This window comes from Parathielavia appendiculata, assembly GCF_033297405.1.
Source record: "Parathielavia appendiculata strain CBS 731.68 unplaced genomic scaffold N657scaffold_16, whole genome shotgun sequence".
Lineage (NCBI taxonomy): Eukaryota > Fungi > Ascomycota > Sordariomycetes > Sordariales > Chaetomiaceae > Parathielavia > Parathielavia appendiculata.
The window spans coordinates 377532-398714 of NW_026944235.1; the positions used below are offsets into that span (position 1 = coordinate 377532).

Consider the following 21183-nt stretch of genomic DNA (forward strand, 5'->3'; position numbering starts at 1 on the left):
GTTGCCCGGTCGCTGGCCGAAAATACCCCGCGCCAATGGAAACAAATTGTCCCATCCGGATGGTGCGGCGCCAGGTGCCCGATGACATCAGCCGCTGTCGCCAAAGCCCTGAACGCCACTGAGGGCGTCGAAGACGCGAAAAGCAAGGTACCTTAATCTTAAGCAAGTACCGCGGCGCGAAGTCAGCGAGTCCAATCATGACTACGTGAGTACCGAAAGCAGTGACCGCGCACTTGGAAAACCGGGAATCTAACTCGACTGTCATCATGCTGCAGCTCCAACATCCTGTCGCTTCCCTTCAGGAAGTCGAACCAGCTCTCCCTCGCGTCCTCAATCCGCCAGTACATCTCCAAGAAGTATGACCAGCACCCGGATATGTTCCGCCATGACCTCGAGGTCATTGACTCGTTGCGCCGCGACGCCGTCAACACGCGCGACGCGCATCCTAGCGGCATCAAGAAGCTCCAAATTTACGCGGGCCAGCTGGTCTGGATGAGCGGAAAATTTCCTATAGATGCAAGCTCTCTATCCCAATCACCGTGTCCAGCAGGAGGCCAGGCTGACCTTGTCCCGTTGACAGATCGGAGTCGATTTCACCTGGTATCCGGCCCTCGGCTACCACACCGAACACCCCCTTGTCCAGAACAACCTCAAGTACGAGCTCATCAATATCCTTTACAACCTTGCCGCGCTCTACTCCCAGCTGGCCGTATCCTCCAACCGCAGCAGGACCGAGGGCCTGAAGACCGCAGCGAGCTACTTCTCCCAAGCTGCCGGGGTACTCAAGCACATGAAGACCGAGGTCCTGCCCGAGCTACGCATGGCCAACCCCCCGGACGATATGGACGAGGCCACGCTGGAATCCCTGATCCAGTTATTCCTGGCTCAGAGCCAAGAATGCTTTTGGCAGAAGGCCGTCATGGACGGCTACAAGGACGCCTCGATCGCGAAGCTGGCCGCGCGGGTGTCTGACCTCTACAACCTGGCTGGTGAGGCCGCCATGCGCAGCGAAGCCATCAGCTCTGCTTGGATTCACCATATGAGTGCGAAGCACCACCATTTTGCCGCTGCTGCGCAGTACCGCGCCGCCTGCGAATGTCTGGAGAGAAAGCGGTACGGTGAGGAAGTTGCTCGCCTGGCTGATGCCGTCGCGTGCGTCAAGGAGGGACTAAAAGAGTGCAAGGGAGGATACATCAACCAAGCCGTGGTCGATGACCTTCAAGGCCTCAAGAGGCGCGTGGAGGAGGACTTGAAGAGGGCTGAGAAGGACAACGACGTGATTTATCTACGTGAGTCTGTACCTCTGAGCCGTTTTGCAATCATCATGCTGACCAGCGGCAGAGGTGGTCCCGCCGAAATCCGAACTTAAAACCCTTGAGCGAGCCAATATGGCGGTGGCTCGTGTTCCACCTCAGGTCGCCAATCCGTACGAGTACTTTGGGGATCATGCCGAGTTCGGGCCGGCCTTGTTCACGAAGCTTGTCCCATTTTCGGTCCATGTAGCTATATCCATCTACGAGGAGCGGCGCGATCGGATCGTGAACAACAACATCGTCGCCGAGCTTGAGGCTCTGACGGATAAGCTACACGAAATTCTCTCCGGTCTAAACCTTCCAGGGTCACTACAGGCCCTTGAGAAGCCCCTGGGGCTGCCAGGCACGCTTGTGCAGCACGCTGATGAAATCCGCCAGGCTAATGCCATCCAACGGCTGCAGCGAGGGCTGACGGACATTGAGAAGCTCTGCGCCAGCGACAAGATGATATTCGAGGAAGGGAAGGCGCTGCTGGCAGCCGAAGAGCAAGAGGACAAGAATCTCAGGTTGAAGTATGGCACACAGCGCTGGTCGCGCCCCGAATCTCGGCTCGAGTCAAGCCGTGACGGCGGTGCCAGGCTGTGGAACCAGGCTGCCGAGATTGACGGGTACTTCGCGTCCAGTACGTCCAGTGATGCCGTGGTCCGCGAGAAGTTTGCCGCGGTCAAGGACACTCTGGCTATCCTCGCCGGGCCCGACCGGGGAATCATGGACTACATCCCCAACAGCAGGAAGACTGAGATCCCTGAGCTTCTCAAACCCGCCATCGGCCGGCTACGGGGCGTCTACAACGATGTGTTACGCCTCGAGTCGCGGAGGAGGAAGCGCGTCGAGACCCTCAGAGCCCGGAGTCGCGCCGATGACGTCAAGACAGATATCCTCGCCGAGGCAGCCCGTCTCGAGCGGACATACCCAAATACACCTATCGTCCCGGCGCATTTTGAGGAGTTCTTCGACAAGCGATTGGACAGTTTGTACGAGGCCGAGTTGGAAGTTGTTGAGAAGGAGCGTGCAGACCAGGAAAAGATCGTGGCAGATCTTCAACGAGCCAACCGCGAGTTTGAGGCGCAGAAGAGGAGCATCGGCGAGAAGGGGAGCTACGAGAGGGAGAAGGCTCTCCAGCGGTTAGACAATGCTTACTACAAGTACAAGGAAATCGTTAGCAACGTCGAAGTCGGGAGGAAGTTCTACAACGATCTCAGCCGGATCGTCGAGCAATTCCGGAATCAGGCGCGGCATTGGGTCAACGAAAGAAGAAAGGAGGCCCGGGCTCTTGAAGAGTGAGTCCTCGTACTGCCAACAGCCTCCCCGATCCAAACTGACATCCCAAACAGCGAACTATCCATGCCCCCTCTCTCCTCCTTATCACTCAACCCTGCTCAACCATCACCACCACCAGCCCAGTCATACCAAACCTCAAACCCAGCCTCGTACTACACCCAACAACCGCAAAAACCACAGTCATACCCCCAACCAATCCGTCAGAACGTGCATGCTCCCCCGCCGCCGGTCGAGGCCCGGATCCAGAGCTGGGCGGATAACGTCCAGCAACAACAGCCCAGGCCGATGCCCCCGCCCGTTGCCCCCGTCGCTAGCATGCAAGGCGCGTGGACGCCGGATTTGGGGATACGGTTCTCGTCTGGGTCTCCTGCTGGTGGTGCTGTTGGCGGTGGTGGTGGCGGCGGCGGCGGGAATAATGGTGTACAGGGAGGGTCGAAACCGCCTGTAAAAGGGACGTGGGATCCGAATAGTGGGATTCGGTTTGGTTAAGGTGGTAGGGATAAAGTGGATGTGAATGCTCTGTGAACCGTCTGTTAAGGGTCGTGGTTAAAGAAGAATAAGGGAGGATATAGACATAACAGTGGGAGATACCAGGTATATACAGCCAAGTCACCTTGCCTCCTACATGCATCCTTCTAAATTCGAGCAGTCAAACAACTTGCAGGACCATCCAACCATCCAACCCCTCTCGCCAAGTCTCTCTCCTCGACATGCAAAATTTCTACAATAATCAAGTCCGCCAATTTAGGACCTTGGACTACACTGTACATTCGGTCGAGCTCGTTCTATCAGAAACTAGTGCAGCTTTCGTCCCCCTCAAACCTGCCAGATCTATAATGGCCATGTGTGAGGCACGCAGGGGCATCGATCTTCGTTTGCTCATTGTTGCCTGCGTTCAGCAATGTCAAGCCTGACAACTGGAGGAGGCTCAGCCTGATCATGATGACGGCCATCATATGCCATCCGCACTCAGTGGCTCATCGGGCATCCTTGAACACCACCGCGATATATTCGAAGTCGGAAATTGCGCTTCAACATGCGACCTCTGCCAAGTTATATTTCAAGCCTTTGAACAGAGAGAAGTTGAAAGTCCAGAAGACGCAAGGGGTTTGCCGATTGTCCTCAGATCATTCAGGGACAAGATTCAAGTCTGTCACTCTTTTGGGGAGGAGTCCATTGAGCTATGTAATCTTGACTTGTACATGGATGTGCCATCGGTATACATGCTTATAGCACCTCGGGGTTTGGGGTTCTCGAACTGACATTGTCAGCGCTCGCTGAATGCTTCCGAGACTTGCACATCAAGGAGGACCATCGTCCGATCCTGAAGAAAATGGACGCAAATCCTGGTTCCGAATCTTCCCTTGTGATCGCATCTAGCTGAGTGCAAAGCTGTCTGATCAATCACGGCGTTTGCCACACCCCTCCCGAATTCCAGCGCCCGTCCAAACGGCTGATCGTTGTTGGCAAGACAACTGAGATCCCGTTCCTCGAGGACATCGGCGCAAATTCCCCGCCTGTCAAGTGGTTGTGCCTCAGCTATATCTAGGGGAGAGTTGAGCCTGCCGTGAAGCTTACCAAGGCCAACATAGATAAACTAAAAAGCGGGATGCGCCTCGAGTCCCTCGATGCTACTGTGCGAGACACACTCCTTGTTGCAAAGGCCCCTGCATATCTCATATATTTGGATCGATGCATTATGCATTGTTCAAAGACAAGAAAGGATACGAACGAGTGGCATGAACAGGCCCCTAAGATAGACGAGATTTACGGAGGCTCTGTTCTCACTCTTGTGGCAACCAGTGCGAAGGCTGTCAAGCAAGGGACTCTGACGAAGCGCCAACTGCGGTACATTCCCACATCAGGGTCTGATAATCCGTCAAGTCTTACTACTGAGGGATGAGTCACCAGCGAAGTTATTCCTGGCTCCAGAATGGGCCCGCGATTCAATCAACGGACCCTAGAACAGCCGAGGATTGACAATGCAGGAAGCCTCACTCCCCGATCACTACTATACTACATATCTACTCAAACGATGTGGAAGTGCTATCTGCGAGGACGAGAGATTCGAAAGAGGCATGATCAGAGGTCTTGACAGCGTGGTTGCAGATTTCGAGCGCTATGCCGGCTGCTTTGACTTTGGATCCGGATGGCTCTGGACACTGGAGACCTTCTTGAAGTTCAAATGGTTTTCCCGTTATCTACTAATCCAGTGGGAACAGTTAGAGCCAGAAATGTTTCGTCTGTGGTACAATTTTGCCGAGGATTGCTCTCCTCGGCAGTTCACAGACCCCGGCGATCGCTTCGCCGCAGGCTCCGGTCTTGCCAAGGTCTTCGGCGACACAATCCGGTGCGATGAATACTTTGCCGGACTGTGGAAACCAGATATGATACGGGGTCTGATGTTGTACACCGAAGGGCCAACGCTTATCCCTCGAAAGCCTCTAGACAGCGACAACTTTCCAACTTGGAGCTGGGCCAGCGCGGGATACGGACTCGTCAAGAACGCCCAGGAGGATGACAAACTGCGCTTATCGCGAGTCGAGAATGTACAGGTGGACCTCATCGACAAACGCCAGCCATTTGGCCAATAAAATGAGGAGCACCCACATTATTACACTGACTGGCCCCCTCAAGAGACTGCCGAGACTGTACTACAAGGCATGGAGATGCGAGGACGCAGCGATGTCCGAACTGGAGCGGCACCTCTCAGAGATGATCGAGATGGAAAGTCCAGGGAAGGCGGAATAGAGGTACTCTTTTCCGTCTAGCGGGCATTGCGCCGTACTTCAGATGCTTCGGGGTCACCGTCTTCAGCCTTTGGACCTGCTTGTCTTGGAATCAATTAGTGAAGCCCCAAACAACATGTAACGCCGTGTTGGTGTACTTACACTACAAAAGCTTCCATGAGCAAGATATATGCTCACCATATCTTCTCGTTAAACTATAGGAGAGGAAACTCCTTTCCCGCCCGCCTTGGTCCAGGTGCATCGGCGATGAGGGGTTTCAAACTTTATCAGAGAGTCTTTGTGGAGGTGATGAAGGAGACGTGGCAGGAGCGAACGGTGGTTATTATCTGAAAGAAGGTTGGTCAAGCTAGAATTAGCTTCGATGTTACTGACGTATGGATGTGATATGCTCAGTTGAGAGCGAAGGCAGAGTTAGAACCTTAAGAAGTGGTGGCTGGACCCTAACCCTGTGGTTTTCCGTTCAGGTCTGGTTTATCATACCTGGAACGGGAAATATCGCCCTGAGGCTGCAAGGACAATCTTTAACCGACCGGTTCACCGTATCGGCGACATCATCATCCTCATCGTCGATGAGTCAGCGCGGAAACTTAGGGCGGATTCAATTCACACAACAGGTTTCATTTGATGAATTCTGCGCATTGTGGTCCGTATCCAGCAAGCGCTCCCGATCTTCAAAATTCTGATAGCATCCTCACCTCCTTAACAAGAAACCCTACCTTGACTTAAACCCGTGAGCAAGAACCTGTCGCCGCAATGTCGCTCTCACCCGACGATACTGTCGAGACCCCCCTCCTCTCGCACGGCCCCGGCTCACCCGAACGCCCGAACCCCTCGCGGCTTCGCCTTAAGGTGGCCAACCGCATGTCGTCAGGCGCCCCGGACCCTGAGCGGCCCCACGCCGAGAAGCACATGGGTCAGTACGACTCTATCATGCGCGACGTCATCATCGGCTTCTCGGACGGCTTGACGGTACCCTTTGCCCTGACCGCGGGCCTGTCGTCGCTCGGCAACACCAAGATCGTCATCATGGGCGGCCTGGCCGAGCTTTGCAGCGGCATGATCAGCATGGGCCTGGGCGCGTACCTGGCCGCGGACACGGAGCGCCAGCATTGGTGTGTTACTCTTTTCTGTGTCCTCCTCCAGGCGAGGATCCTTGCTAACTGACTCTCTACAGGGATGCCGAGTTTGCGCGCGAGTCCTCCGAGGTCGACACGATGCCGGCCATGGAGCGCGCCGAAATCTACGACATACTGGCAAACTACGGCGTCAGCCAGGCCGCGGCAGAGCCGCTCGTGTGCGAATTGACGGCCGACAAGAACAAGTGGGTGCGCTTCATGATGGACTTTGAGCTGCGCCTGCCCGAACCCGACGTCGGACGCGCCTGGGTGTCGGCCGCCACCATGGGATTGAGCTATTTTGTGGGCGGGTTGATCCCAATGCTGCCCTACTTCTTTCTCGACCGCGCCGAGAAAGCGCTCATGGTATCGGTCGTGATCACTGTTGTCATTTTGCTGGTTTTTGGGTTCCTGAAGAACTGGGTGGCGATCCGGACGAGGAAGGCCGGATTCTGGGGTGCAGTACAGACGTTGATAGTCGGTGCGCTGGCTGCGGGGACGAGTTATGCTATTGTGAGGGCATTGGATAACACACACAGCTCTTGAGGCGAGGGACATACGGTATGACTGATGAGCAGCGGGTTGGAATGGCGTTTGTGAAGCGGGAGTGGGTTAGGCCTTCAAGGTTTGTTCCGGGTTATTACAGGGTCAACAACCAATTCTTGCTTGACGCAGGCCTTTTAGGTTTCAAGATCACAAGAGTGGAAACTCAAGTGTACATGTAGGACAAGTTTACAGCACTGTGTTCTAACCAGTAGGTCTGCATGTTACGTTACATATCTAAGTCATCGTTGCTCAGCACCGTCTAGTGGCTCGTAGTGACCAATTCTCACCCGTCGGCGACTAAGGTTGGTGGCTTCACATTCCTGGGACCGCAGGCAACGGTTTAGTCATTTTTTGTCCCTCGAGGGTGGCTTTGTTGAGTGTGCTATGGTTAGTTGGCATCGAGCAGTCGCCGGAAACGACGAAGTCCGGTCAAACCGGCTCAACAAAGCGAAGACGGACCTCGAGCAGAGCGCCACAGCAGATTGATACAAAGCCTGGACTTCGCCTGGAGAGTTGTCATATGCCTTAGGATCTTACATCTTACATCCCATGTCTAGAACTTCCAACTCGCCGCTGAAAACATTTTGATCCGCAGAGGAAGACTTCACGTCCAAACCGAGAAGCCCCTTGCCTGCAGTGGCACAGCGCCTTACAGAGCCCCAACAAAGGTGGTAGTGGCGTTGCATGCAGCCCATCACCAAACTGGCCAGCAATAGCCTGGAGAAAGTCCACAAAATCCCATCTTTCCATCAGATTCGGAATCAAACCTTTCATGGACTTGCTCGAAGAGAGTTCCAGTTCGAAGCCGGCAGGTACCCACGGTTCACAAAACAGGAGAAAGTCGAATAACATTGCTCGCCACTCAGCCGTCTTGAAGCCTGTAACTCAGAAACATATCAATCCCAAGAAACTTGACAAGGGGGCGCCGAAATCCAAACCTAAAACAAGGGTAATGGACCCTGGAGCCGCACCAGCCGGCCGCGTGATGAGGTCGAAGACGGCTCAGGCAGTTGAGGCTTTGAACCAACACGAAGCTCTTACCACCGCCCCTGAGCCTACGGGCACGTAGGAGGAGTCCCCAAAGTCAGCGGTCAGGACTAGGTCGAAGTCTACACCAGAGCCTCACACGGAGGTTTTCGGGCCTCCACCCCCAACGTCGAAAGCGAAACGGAAGCGGAAGCGAGAGGTTATGACCATTGAAGAGCCGCCGGCAGAGCAAGAGATCATTGTTGCGCCGAGAACGGTTCCCGACACTGCGAAGACACCTCCAGCTGCCAACGCCGTCCCGGCATCCGAAGCCAAGGAGTCTCCACGCGCCAGCCGCCCCAAGGCTGCCGACTTCTACGAAACTGTAGACAGCCCTGCCGATGCCTCCGGTGGCCCAACCCCAACGAACAGCATCTCAAAGCCCCAATCTCAACAAGAAGAGCAATGGTTTCAGCTCACGACCCCTGAGATCCCTTGGGAGCTTTACGGCCTGTCAGACCCTGAATCCGCAACCAGGCCAAGAGAGGCAGAAAGAAAGGGGAACAAGGGCTCCTCGGCCAAAAAGGGACACCCAAGAACCTTCCCCAAACTCAGCCGTACGCGCCCAAGAATCGGAGCAAGGTGGCCATCTCGCCGCCAAGGACCCGCACGATAGGTCCATGGACGAAGACTACGTTCCAATCGGCCCCGGTCCCATGCCCAGAGTCCCCAAGCTTCTCAAAGGCTCCAAAGGACGCCCCCGCAAAGACCTCCACGACGCTCTCCCCACCGACGGCATCCCATTTCCCTCATGAATTGCCGACTCCCCCGCCGCAGCAGACGACCCCCTCCGCCTTTACCAACCCCGAACCTTCTTCCTCCCCACCGCGTTGAAGATGGTGCCCAAAGTAAAAGCGGACCCAGGCATCTGGAACCTGGGCACAAAACCTCACCCCGCAACACACCCTCTACGCCGCGCTACTCCGCAAGGGCACCGTCTACTGCGAGACGTGCTTCCGCGAGGAGCTGGCGCGGTGGCGCGCGGATGCGTGACGCCGTGCTTCGAAACCTGCGCCTGCTCGGCGGGGATGAGACGCTGAATGCCTGTTCCACGACGCGCTCATCCAAGCCCAAGTAGATTGTTTGTCTCGAGCTGAACCTGTAGCATGGTGAATGCCATGTATCCCGCTGACGGCCTCATGAAGCTGCCCGGCGCGGTAGCTGCTGAAGCGTGGGTACGGGATACCGACGATCTCAGATGTTTTCGTTGGATCTGGGTTGCCGGGACCGTCGACGAAGTATCTTTCCATAACCCATTCCGGATGGTCTGAAAGCCGTTGTTCAGATAAATTTTCCAGTCACTCTTTGTGCATCTGGGACCGTAGCTCCTCTAGGTGGTCGGGTACTTTATCGCACTGGATGATTAATGTTAAACGATGGAGAGCTCCACTGATGGTGTCGCAGACAGGCGGTCTTGCCTGCCAGGAGCACTTTTGCCTGCATCAGGGTAGCATTGCCGGAAAATTCTCTCTCGTCGTACTTGACGCCGTAGTGCTGCAGCTGACCGCGGACAAGGTCGCGGTAGTGAGTTCGGAGGAGCCGATTGGCTTCCGGAGTTAGACACGGCAGAAGCATGGCTTTCAATTGCGCGCCGTCAATGTTCTCAGTCTGACCTCGGGCATAGAATCGGCCGTACGAGTACTTGAAGCCATTGCGGGTGATGTCGCGGTCGTTCATTTCACCGAGTAGATTGATGGACCGCCCTGCTGCAGGTTTTCAACACCGGTTGGAGTAGCAGCTAAAAACCAGGAAACTTTGCCATGGCTCCAATAAAACTTGGAAGCAGGGCAACTTGGAGAAATCTCAAAGCTGATTCGCGCAAGTTCGTGGGGTTGCGACCAACCGCAGCGATCGCGGAAGAGCTGACACAAACCCTAACCCTGTAGCCGTTACCGGCTGGATCCGTGGGGCCATGCTGTGTGCTGTGTGCCTGCATTGCACGTCGGACAGTCCATCTTGAGCGCCGGGATCTTGCGCAACGAGCATTTCATCGTTGTGTTCGCTGTCACTGTCTCATGTAGGATATACAGTGCTATTTTATGGTATTACCGTTGTCTTGCATTTGACCTCGGGAGCTTGCTGCGACTGCTTGCTCAACTTTGCTGCCAGTGCGCTTCAAAACTGAAACAAAATGCCAAGACAAGCCCCGTCCGGAGTTAACTGTGTGGCTATTGGCATTGCTCCATGGAAAACAGCCCGGTTGCCATTTCGACAATTGTCGGTCTTCAAACCTGGGGAGGTTCAATGTCCCACCTTGGCGTGTTGCGTGGCATATTGCGTGTCACTTGGGGCTTGTTGAGAGCACAAGATCCCTTGAACTCGATCGCCTGGCAGGTTCCGCGATCTGCACCGTCTTTTTCCCGCTGAATTTGCTAGGACGCCATTCTGCATTGCTCCAAGGGCTGCCTTCCCCTCACTTCTGAAACATGCTTGGCAAGGGGTTTAAGGAACATCCCGGCCGAATGACTTTATCGGCGGCCGGAAACTCCGTGAGTGGAGATCGTCAGTCAACGACAACTCCGGCAAAAAAAAAACCTACTAGACGCTCCAAATCTCCGGCACAGCAAGTCGCCAACCAGCAAGCACCTCCACCAAAGCTATGTTGGATCTCGAATGGGACTGGAGGCCGAAACCAACCAACGGCCATTGTGTAACGTGGATGACCAGGCAGAGTCTTTATTAGCTCTCAACCAAATTAGAGGCATATGCTGCTCATCTCGGTTTATCGCTGCAGCTCCCAACGGGAATCTGCTGATCCCAAATCTCAAACAGCAAACCAGGCTGTGTCTGTCCAAGCCAGTAGGCACAATAATGTTCGGCGCAAAGTTGGGGAGGTTGGCGCCCGTTTTTTCTGCTGCAGGCCAAGCCGCGCCGTTGCTCGGGATGGGTTTCAAACGGCAGCTTCTGCAGAATTCATCCTCCACACATATCTTTGATGTGACGCCCACTCGACACCCGCAGACGACGTCTACTTATCTCTCACTCTTTTTTTCCCTCTAGACCACTCAGTTCTCCGACATCTCGAAGTTCGTCCCCACTGGATAGGTGGCTGACAGTTGGCCCCGGCCGGGCCCACGCTCCGAATGTGTCCACAGTACGCGTAACATCGACCCGCCGAAGTATAAGTGGGCGTGGGAACAGGGCTCGAATTGTTGTTGTTGTTGCCCCCCTCTGTAACCTTTTGTCCCCTGCCGATCGTTCCCGTCGTTGACCTTGCTGTTCTGTGCGCCGGCACCCATTCGCCATCCCTGACTAACTTTGTCAACATTGTCCTACCCGTTTCCGTTGTGCAGTGTATCACTGCCGCCCGTACTTCCGTTTGTCCTGCTCTGTTTCTTCCATAAGTTTTATGCTACCACTTCCTTGCATCCAATCTAACCTGGAAATCAGGTTTTGTCAGCACCGCTGAGAACCTTCTGTCCCATCTCTCGCTTTTCGCGGGTTGCGGCTTTCTCTCCGCTGAACTCCGTCTTTTTACACCGGGGGAGCCTGTTGCGCCTTCCTCCACAGATTACTTGCATTACGCCGCCAAGCGCCAAACCCGAAACGAGTGGCAGGAGCAGGCCAGAGCTCCCAGTCCATCCTTCGATGACCATTCTTTGAGAGATTTCTGACCAGCCGATGCCACCTTGGACATCGACGACTACCGCGAGATGGGCGCCACAACAGCCAGGTCGCATCGCTGCTTCGGCATGCGAAACACCTTCACAAGGGCACTAATACTAACCGTCATTATGCTCGCCATCGGCGGCATACTCCTTCGATCCGACATGGACGTGCAGTCGGCGCTCGCCAGGACGGCCGCATCGGCAAGAGAGGCAATATCGCTGCAGAAACCCATGAGCAAGCCGGAATCTGCGGGCTGGGGCGGGCCAGCGAGAACATCAGGGAACGAGATCAGCTTCGCAGCGGATGGCACGGCCGCACTCTCTAACTCGTCCCGTACGATGGCATGCGACTACGATATGGAGAAGCTCAGGAAGTGGAAGCAACAGTTTCACCTCGAGGAGACCTTCGAGTACACGAAGCGATACGTTCAAGTTTCCCGCCGAGACATTCCGAGAAAGTCCGTCACTGAGCTCGGACAGAACTTGCTTGTTGATGCCGTCAAGGTGGTCGATGTGAACAAGCAATACCAATCTGAGGCCTGCCCCGCGCCTCTTGTTGCCCCGGTCACCAAATCCCCGTTCCCGAGCACTGCCAATGCGTCCGACTTCATGTTCGGCGTTTCAACTACCTACCAGCGATTCACCGACCCACGGACGAGCCCCATCAATGAGTGGTCCTACTGGCTGACGGACGGCAAGGGCCACTCCAACGGTGGAAAGCTGGTGTTGTTACTGCTGAACGCAACCGATGGCGAGCTGGAAGATGCCCATAACCAGCTCACCAATGTCGGCATCGACGTGGATGTGTACCGCTCCGACCCGAACCTCATCATGGCGGTGCGCTACCTCGCCCTGGTGCCCACGCTGTACCAACACCCGGCAGGTAGCAGCAAGAAGTGGCTCGTCATCTGCGATGACGACACCTTCTTCCCGTCTTTTCACGCCTTGGCTGACCGACTCGCCAAATACAACCATGAACGACCAATGTACATTGGCACCTTCTCCGAAGACGTCAACAACATCCAGCGGCACGGCTCTCAAGCATTTGGCGGCGCTGGCGTGTTCCTGAGCGTGCCCATGTCCAAGATTGTGTCCGAGAAGTACGACAGCTGTAGGACAGAGCAGAAGATTCTCGAGTCCAATACGGGCTGGGGCCCTCAGGGCGACATCATCCTTCGCAAGTGCATCTACGAAAACTCCGAGGTCAAGCTCACGCTGCTCAACGACCTCTGGCAGCTCGATCTGTTCGGTGACCCGTCAGGCTTCTACGAGTCCGGCATCAAGCCTTTGTCCCTGCACCACTACCGCGGCGGCATATGGCACGTCGCGCACCCCTGGCACTACACCAAGGTTGCCCACGTCTGCGGCGAGGACTGCACTCTGCAGCGGTTCCAGACCGCCGACGACTTCATCATCTCCAACGGCTTCAGCATTGCCTACTATCCCCAGGGTATCGACTTCGACCTTGACCAGTTCGAGGCCACGTTCCACCCAGCACCGGAAGACAAGGGTTGGAACCTGGACTACAAGATGGGCCCCCAGCGGGCCTCGCTGCATAAGACGGGGCGCAAGATCTCGTGGGACCTGCAGGAGGCGACGGTCAATGACGACGGCAGCGTCACGCAGGTGTATGTGTGCAAGCATGACGACTGGCGGTGGAAGAACCCTGATGAGACGCCCATGACTAGCCGGGATGGGATTATTGAGCTTGTGTGGCTGCCCGACGCATGGTAAGGGTTTGCACCGTTGTGGTTGCCTCTGTTCTGGTGCATCTTCACGAGTCGGATTGACCAGCCGACCTCATTTTACTTATGTCGTAGGTATTCCATTTTCTTATGTGATCGATCTCGTTGGACGGCTTCAAAATGGTTGTGTGGCGGCAGGGACAGTGATAACAAAGGCACATAGAAGGCGTTTACTTGTATTTAGCTGCCAGGTGCCAATCCCTCTGTCACGGATGTGCTGCGCTGAGCGACGAGGCCACATCTACCAAATACAGGCAATTATCGACGTTACAGGGCCTAGAACATGATGAGGTTTCATAAACTAGTGCATCCGCATGTCGTGTAGCGAGCAACATAGATAATAGAGCTACCTTCCCAAGGGCAACTTGTCAAGGTCAAGAACATCAGACTTCTGTCACTACGTAGTATCTCAAGCTTCAATTGCAGTCCTTGATCCCGGATATTCTCGTATATCATGAATCAAAAGACTCAAACCCACCCCTAACTCCATGCAAGCCACATAAGCTCCCATCGTCGCTGCAAGTCACCCCACACTAGTTAAAATAGCTAGTGCTGTCCGGTCTTACTATCCCCAGCACCAGCAGGACGATACCGCTCGTTCTCCACATACGCAGGCGGCAGATCCTCGCCTCCCTGCAATTCCGAGTACGTGGGCGGGGGCGGAGGCACAGGGTCCGCATGCGCCGCTTCAGCTGCCGCCTCCGCAGCCTTTGCAGACACGGCCGACGTTGCTGGCGATGTGGCACCGGGAGGCGCGGTGACTGCAATGCTGGGCCCAACACCAACGCTTGGGTTTCGCAACCCCACGGTGACGCCCGGAATCCCTTGGCTAGTGGTGACCGGGGGTGGGGGAGCAACCCACGCAGAAGTCGGTGCGCCACCGGTCCCGGTGGGAGCACCAAACGCGGGAATACCGCTTCCTCCAAGCTGCTGCTGCTGCTGTTGCTGTTGGGGCAGTTGTGGCTGCTGCCCCGGTTGCTGCTGTCCGATCCACCCCTCAGCGCCCTTCAACACCTCAAACAGCCCCCTTGCAGCCGCAGGCCACATACCGCCTGTCCCCTGAGCAGGAACCTCCCCCTTGAGTATCTTCTCTACGGATACAGACTGGCCATAAAACTTGGCGTTGTCCCGGTTCCGCACGGCAATCACTGTCCCGTCGATCTGGACGCCGGCGAACAGGCCGCGCGACTTGACGTAGCTGTATACGGGCTTCAAGCTCTTCTGTCTCTTGAGGTTGTCCCGGATGCTGGGCTTGCCATCCTGGGTGGGCTTGCCGTCATCTTCCGAACCAGAACTCATGCCCTGCTGGTTTTCTGGGACAGGCGGGGATATGAAGTGCGTGTTGTCCGCTGAGAGCGGCGGCTGGGGAGCTGGTGTTGATCCGGTGGCACCCGAAAGGTTGGGCGCTATGTTAATGTCCGCTTCTGTTTTCCGAGGCGGGAGCGGCGGGGCTTTGTCGCCGGCGCCCGGGACACCCCAGTCCAGGGCGCCGCCTGCGCCGTACGGGCCTGCAGTTACGGCTAGGTCGGAGCCGAGGCTCAGGCGGGTTTTGGTAAAGAGGTTGAGGGCCTCGCGCGTGTTGATGACAATGACGCAGTCGTAAATGTCGACGCCCGCGACGAAGCCTGCGCCAATGGACGTGATTTGGATGGCTGAGGGAGGGGACCAGGTGCTGTCGGGCAGACGCGCGATGAGGATGCCGCTCCCGCTGGAGCCAGTAGCCTGGAAGCCGACGCGAACAGCCGTGAAGATAGCGAGGCCTTGAGCGCGGGCGATGACTTTGGAGGGTATGGTCAGGAGAACGCGGGACTTCTTCGGCTTGCTCGACGGCGACGGGGGTGGTTTGCTTGGGTTGGTGGTTTCCGAGGTTGGAGGAGCTTGTGGAGCTGCGTCGCTATAGATGCCATCCTCTGCGGGAAATGTTAGTGCTGCAGACCTAAGTAGCGGTCCTGGGAGAAGAATGCATACTGCAGAAGCCGCGGAGAATGCGGGCCGCCTTTTCGCACTCCTTGTCGAGGGACTCGGGCAGGAAACCCTCGGAGCCAAACTTGTGTGCGATAGCATTGACGGGGCCAGATACCTTGCTAGTGAAAGCTTCGCCGAACGCTGAAAGCTTGCTTGACTTCTTCTTCCCCTCCCCGTCGCTCCCGTGTTGTTCGTAAAGGCCCCATTTGGGCGCATGCTGGTCAGTCGGCGAGGCTTCGTAGATGTCGTCGTTAACAGTTCCGGGCGGCGGTGCAAATTGAGGATGTCCCGGATTGTGTCCTGGAATATCGTAGTCAGGAAGAGGGGTCTCGTCGAAGTGCTTGGGCGGGTGCGCTTGTGATGATGTCTGGATCGACGGGGAACCGGGCGGGCGCGGAGGAAACTGTTGCTGTTGCCCCAGTTGTGCAGCAGAGTTAACGGGTGGCTGTTTTTCGTTCGAGCTCATCGTGTCAGGATTCTGGCGTCGTTGATTTTCTTGGTCTGGCATAGGGCGAGGTGATCGCTGCGGGGAACGCGAAATGCGGTAGTCGGTGTCGAACTGGTCCGGGGGCAATCCTTTCTGGTTTCTGTGGCAGTAGACGACTAAAATGCAAGGAGAGGGAAAGAACCAAGAAAGACCAAGGTTTATGCAGTTCGTCAAGTTATATCCTACGTATATGCAGAAGGCACCGCGTGCCGAAGAGCTCAGAACAGGAGACAGCTCGCTCTGCGTCGACGTCATCGGGTGGCTTAGGTGTCGCACCAGCCGCAAGCCACGCGTCCAGGTTCGGTGTAGTGTAACATGGTTAGATGCGCGGGTTGCTGCTGATTGGCGAAATCGGTTTCTCTCTCCCCACCAAATCCCAGACGTTTTCCCGGTGTTCCCTTCGAATCGTGCAAACGAACACCGAGGCATCAAACGCAACCAAGTGCAAGACAATGTTCTTCGATATTTAACTCAATTGTTTCATTTATTATTTTCCGCCGAATTCGAAAAGCTTAGGAACGAGAGAATGGCAACTTGGGGCATGCAGCAGCGCAAGAGAACCCTCCAAGGCGCCTCAGAAAATGTCGCGACAACATCACCTTGTAATCCGTACTCGTCGAGGAACCGGTCGAAGGTGCTGAGATTCCCAGCTGACGCACGCGGTTCGTGTCAACCAGCTTCCAGAGCTCACGAGTCAAGACTTGGCCGCCAACGAAGGGGTTCTGTGCTTTGGTCTCTTCGATCCTCCTCAGACATGTACCTAGACATCGTTGGGTCTGTGCGTCTAGCCTTCAGCTGCTTGCCAGCCGTTGAACCAGCTTCTTGCGGACGTCCTCCGGGGTCGCGAGTTCATCCGCGTAGTCGATTTCTTTGGCATGGAAGCCTGCCGGATCAGGATCGCCGAGCTGCTGAAGGCGCCGATGGTTTCTAGCGGCACCATGATACATGGCGTCTTCATTCCAGGCCGTCTCGAGCACGCCGGTCCGAGCGAATTCATCGTACTGTGCGATTCCGGGGGCGATGAGGTTGGAGTTGAACACGCCAGGTCGGAGGATGGCCCATTGCTTGAAACCCACAGCGCGCACGGCTTGTTCAATCAATTCCTTCAACCCCAAGAATACGGCAACGGCAGACTGATGTTCCGAGTAATCCATACGCTCGGGTTTGAAAGCGCCGAGGCCGCTTGTGTAGACCACCTGCTCGGCTCCTGCCGGAGAGCGATCAACATGATGAGCTTGGCCTGGCGCAGGTTGGCGCCCATGTCGGTGAAGTCGGGGAAGAAGTTAAGGAAAATTGACGAAGTCCCAGCGATGGCCGATTTGAGAGCCTCTTCGCTGTCGAAGTCGCCGGGCCAGAACTTGACGCCAAAGGCGGTTATTTCTTTGGTTCTGGCTGACGAGGCATTGCGTGTGACGGAGTGGACGGAGACACCCTTGGTGAGGAGGGCCCTCGCGGTTGCGCCGCCCTGGATGCCCGTCGTGCCGCACACGAAGACTGCCTGAGACATGGTGAGAGGTTGAGGCGAGTTCAGGTTGGGAATCTTAGGACTGATGGGTCACTGAAGGAGAGGAACAGGATCCTGGCGAAAGCCATGGGCTTTAATGAAACAGCCCTGGAGGGGGCTGAAAGCTCAATGTCTCCGAATACATCTCCCAATTCGCCCCGAGCAGGGCCGTTAAGCCGACTGCTTGTGGGCTACGGAGTCAAGGAAGAGGCATGCACCAAACGGGTTTCCGGACGGAGTAACAACTTGGTACTGTCTGTGGTACACCTCTATGTCGTACGGCCGCGGAATCCTCTGAAATCCGCCACTTTCCCCGTAGGCCACAGCTTGGCTTGCAGATGGGGCTCGAGCTTCAAAACGAGCCACAGCTCCTCAGGCATGGAAAATGGCTGGCGCGCACTATCAATGGCTGGCGATGACGGTAGTCCTGGATGGCATCGGCGGCCTCGGGTTTATCTCTTCCCTACGGCGCTGGAGGATGACTGGTGATCAATGGAGGACCGGGTTCTGTGCAGAGAATGGAATGGTCCCCGCTGAGATACCCCAGTCTTCGGCTATACGCAAACTGATTCTGTCGGTCCAAACTTGTGGCTCTTGGTGGCTGTTTTAGTCGATTGGGGCACCGCGGGCCTACCAAATCAGATGCCGAAGGAAATGGCTCCTTGACGCTTATGCCGAAGGCTGATTCTCAGCCTCAGCTAGTGCCAATATTTGATAGCCGCGTAGAGCTTAGGTATTTTAGTGCGCATTCGCCATGCCAACGACTCAACGAAGGCTTCGCAGTTCGTCATTCTGAAGTACAGTCAACTCCTTCTAAATCCGCAGGGCCACTCAGCTTACCTACATCTCAAGCTTCAGGTCGGTTACTCAGCCTATGAATTCTGGGCCGGTCAATCCGTCAGTGTTGGTGTCTTCTGGCGACTTCCTTGGTTATTGAGTATGGATAACTCCGTTTATCTTGGTGCTTGGACAAACTGGGGTGAGTGCAGCGTGTCTCTCACCGGCAGTCTGAGAGATATAAACTGACCGTACACTTGCCGTTATCACCGGCAGAATACGGAAAGGTGCACGGCCTGACTCTCACACTCGACCAACCCTGGCGCGATGTGCTCATCGCCGCCATTGCCCTGGTCATCACTTTCACGGGTACACAGATATGGGGGGTCATTTGCTTCCTTGCGTTTCGATTCCGACAGTTAGCCACCGGCGACCACATCTACCACTATGTCCAGGCGACTTTGCGCAACTCGAGCAGCAGTCCGACGTCTTTCGCATTGAGACTGATAGAGATTGCATGGTCCCAACGGCCCCATGACTTAACCGCTGCTTCCTCCGCGGCGACGGGCTTGATGCAGGACTTCAGCGGTGCTGCCAATGCGGACCCTAAGCACCCGCAACACAGTGTCGGCGTAAGGCAGACAAAACAAAGGATTCCGGGAGCATTTGGTGCAACCCTTGTCCGTCTTTCCAGTCTCCTGGCCCTCGCCGTGGGATTCTCGGCGGGCTTCACTGCCATCAGTTTGCTCGGCGTCCAGTTCTTCAAGGCAGCGGACGATTCAGCCCTGATCACGAGTCCGTACTGCGGCTGGCCCGCCGAAGTGAGCGACACGACCGATCGCTCTACGCCTGAAGCCAGAGAGGCGAGCTTCCTGCTGATGGTGCCCAGCCGTGCCCAATACAAGGGGGCTCGTGCCTACGCGAGGGGCTGCTACGCCGAAACAGCTGACGGCGAGGTTGCGAAACAGTGCGACGCATCTGTAGCGCCGCGGATCGCTTCCACTCTGACGGTGGACGAAACGTGCCCCTTCCCTGGGGCCGGGGTCTGCAAGACGGGCTCGGTGTCTATCGAGTCTGCCCGCATCGACTCGCGAAGCACGCTCGGCATCAACACTCCTGATGAAGATAGGGTGGCGGTAAAAAAGAGCTTGACTTGCGCGCCCATCAACGCGGACCAGTGGGCAACTGGATGGATCGACGGAGCTGAGTTTGGTTATGTCGGGGGCGACCGCATCCAGGGGTATGCGGTTGGCACGGTGCCTGACGAGCAACCGCCAAAGTCCGAGTACCCTTTCGTCGCCACTACGTACTCGGAGCGTTTCGCGACGTCGCCCTACCCGCTCACGTCAGTGCCCTCTCCTCCAGACCGTAAGCACTTACATAGCTAACACTATCAATTGGTAGGTGGAGGGTTAATATGCCCGGAAACGACAGCGCTTTGGTCTCGACGTTCAGACCTCGTGATGAGCTTAAAGTCGAGGATGCCGACTTGACGTTGATTGCGCTGACTGCGGCAGTGATCTTCGATCAGGAAGTTCCGGACCCTTGGTTCAACATCACCGTTCGTCAGCGCGGAGGGTTGTCAGGCGGTGATGCTTGGGCTGCGCCATGGGGGTTCTCGATTCTAGGCTGTTTGGAAAGCTACCAGTTCTGCGCTGCGGGATTCTGCTCTCAGCCTGGAGCGCTCTATCAGCTTCGCGCATCACCGACATACGGCTTGCGCAGCCTAAATCCTCGCCAGAAAGCCGTTGCGGATCTGGTGTGGAAGTCGCTATGGGCTGCCCAACTACAGTACGCGATGATATTCATGGCCAACGAGATTCTCGTCGCCAACGAACTGGTCATGGGCAACTGGTACTTCCGCTCCTCCAGCATGCCGAGTGACCAGTGGACCGTCGAGGCCTGGAATTTCGCCAACATCTCGTTCGCGGCACTCCAGCGACGACCAGGGGACTATGCTTCCCCCGCCGCGGTTCTCCGCGAGGATCCAAGTCGAATCGTATCGCCTGACACGGGTGAGGCACGGGAACTCTGCCGGCAGATCAGAGTCCGCACGACGAAGTACACTTCTTTTCGGGTTTTGAGTCTGGCGCTGCTCGCCGGCGTAACGGTTATCATGGCAGCTTTGAATGGCATTTTGCCCTACTACTTCTCGAAAACATCGAACCGTGGCGGTGGGAAGCACGAAGCCACGGAATGGGACGGGTACGGCATCTTCCATCTCATCCGGTCGGTGTGCGAGGCGCGAGGCATAGGAACATGGGACCGCCGAGAAGAGACTGTCCCTGTCATGCGAGAGAAAGATCGCCAATTCTCGCTTCATGCCGGGTTTGAGTACGCCTGTTGATGCGAGCCAGGGGTATGGATGCCAGGAGATTGGAGGCGTTTTCTACACGCAGTGACTTTTAAAGACACAAACACCAGGTGTTTCTTTCGCTGAGTTGGGTATCGTACATTATAAGCGAGTTGCGCACTAGCCATCGCGACGCATTCTCTTTACACTCAACATTATTTTCCTCCACAACCCATCATACGGGCTACTTCAAAAGAAGCGAGGGTAATCCTAGCCCTCGAAGCTCTTCAAAATAATGAGCGTTTAAGCGTCAGGGTAGCAGCAAAGCTCTACAATGTTCCACAATCAGCCCTCAACGACCGACGCGCTGGCCGGCCTACACGACGCGACACCCTCCCAAATCGAAGAAGCTTACCCAAGTAGAAGAGAATAATAATGTCCAATACGTTGTTAAATTATATACACGAAGAGAGGTGGCTCAAGGAACGAGACGGCCGGAGAGCAACGAGGCCCGCAGATGACCTTGACCACCAGCACGAGACTCTGTTCCAAGACAAAACCCTAAGGAGACACGACGGCCTCAGCAGAGCGAAGAGTTCACTGTTGATCCAAATTCGAACCGGGGCCATAGGCCTTCGGGCGTTCCTATTCGAAAGGAGAGTCCCAGAGGTACTGACGCCTATATGCGAGTGTGGAGAGGGGCGAGAGACTGTCGAACACCTTGTGATGTGGTGCTTGGCCCCACCGTTGACTCGAAGATGGGAGAGAGCCGA

General features: G+C 55.9%; 8 protein-coding genes across 8 annotated transcripts; 5 read left to right on the forward strand and 3 right to left on the reverse strand.

The window, feature by feature from the left end:
• The first annotated feature begins 98 nt into the window (after window positions 1-98).
• Window positions 99-3240, forward strand: N657DRAFT_649066 (BRO1-domain-containing protein). The gene is made up of 5 exons (XM_062793649.1): window positions 99-205; window positions 276-516; window positions 581-1289; window positions 1342-2593; window positions 2648-3240. Exons 1-5 carry the CDS (start codon window positions 198-200, stop codon window positions 3081-3083), a joined length of 2646 nt encoding a protein of 881 aa, XP_062644346.1. The 5' UTR covers window positions 99-197; the 3' UTR covers window positions 3084-3240.
• Window positions 3241-4828: 1588 nt separating this feature from the next.
• N657DRAFT_683659 (uncharacterized protein) lies at window positions 4829-5188 on the forward strand (the record flags this gene model as incomplete). Its single annotated transcript, XM_062796589.1, has 1 exon — window positions 4829-5188. One exon carries the CDS (start codon window positions 4829-4831, stop codon window positions 5186-5188), a length of 360 nt encoding a protein of 119 aa, XP_062644347.1.
• A 675-nt stretch (window positions 5189-5863) lies between these two features.
• On the forward strand, window positions 5864-7252 carry N657DRAFT_602875 (DUF125-domain-containing protein). Its single transcript, XM_062790129.1, has 2 exons — window positions 5864-6456; window positions 6519-7252. The coding sequence occupies exons 1-2, from the start codon at window positions 6098-6100 to the stop codon at window positions 7003-7005; spliced, it is 846 nt and encodes a 281-aa protein (XP_062644348.1). The 5' UTR covers window positions 5864-6097; the 3' UTR covers window positions 7006-7252.
• Window positions 7253-8582: 1330 nt separating this feature from the next.
• On the reverse strand, window positions 8583-9708 carry N657DRAFT_636556 (uncharacterized protein; the record flags this gene model as incomplete). The annotated part of the gene is made up of 5 exons (XM_062791433.1): window positions 8583-8779; window positions 8836-8906; window positions 8937-9075; window positions 9131-9298; window positions 9438-9708. 5 exons carry the CDS (start codon window positions 9706-9708, stop codon window positions 8583-8585), a joined length of 846 nt encoding a protein of 281 aa, XP_062644349.1.
• A 2015-nt stretch (window positions 9709-11723) lies between these two features.
• On the forward strand, window positions 11724-13373 carry N657DRAFT_579780 (glycosyltransferase family 31 protein; the record flags this gene model as incomplete). Its single annotated transcript, XM_062789418.1, has 1 exon — window positions 11724-13373. One exon carries the CDS (start codon window positions 11724-11726, stop codon window positions 13371-13373), a length of 1650 nt encoding a protein of 549 aa, XP_062644350.1.
• Window positions 13374-13930: 557 nt separating this feature from the next.
• N657DRAFT_579558 (uncharacterized protein) lies at window positions 13931-15815 on the reverse strand (the record flags this gene model as incomplete). Its single annotated transcript, XM_062789401.1, has 2 exons — window positions 13931-15294; window positions 15353-15815. The coding sequence occupies 2 exons, from the start codon at window positions 15813-15815 to the stop codon at window positions 13931-13933; spliced, it is 1827 nt and encodes a 608-aa protein (XP_062644351.1).
• Window positions 15816-16223: 408 nt separating this feature from the next.
• N657DRAFT_674237 (uncharacterized protein) lies at window positions 16224-17343 on the reverse strand (the record flags this gene model as incomplete). The annotated part of the gene is made up of 2 exons (XM_062795735.1): window positions 16224-16900; window positions 16993-17343. 2 exons carry the CDS (start codon window positions 17341-17343, stop codon window positions 16628-16630), a joined length of 624 nt encoding a protein of 207 aa, XP_062644352.1. The 3' UTR covers window positions 16224-16627.
• A 782-nt stretch (window positions 17344-18125) lies between these two features.
• On the forward strand, window positions 18126-20655 carry N657DRAFT_674238 (uncharacterized protein). Its single transcript, XM_062795736.1, has 3 exons — window positions 18126-18319; window positions 18394-19462; window positions 19522-20655. Exons 1-3 carry the CDS (start codon window positions 18280-18282, stop codon window positions 20462-20464), a joined length of 2052 nt encoding a protein of 683 aa, XP_062644353.1. The 5' UTR covers window positions 18126-18279; the 3' UTR covers window positions 20465-20655.
• The last annotated feature ends 528 nt before the right edge of the window (window positions 20656-21183 follow it).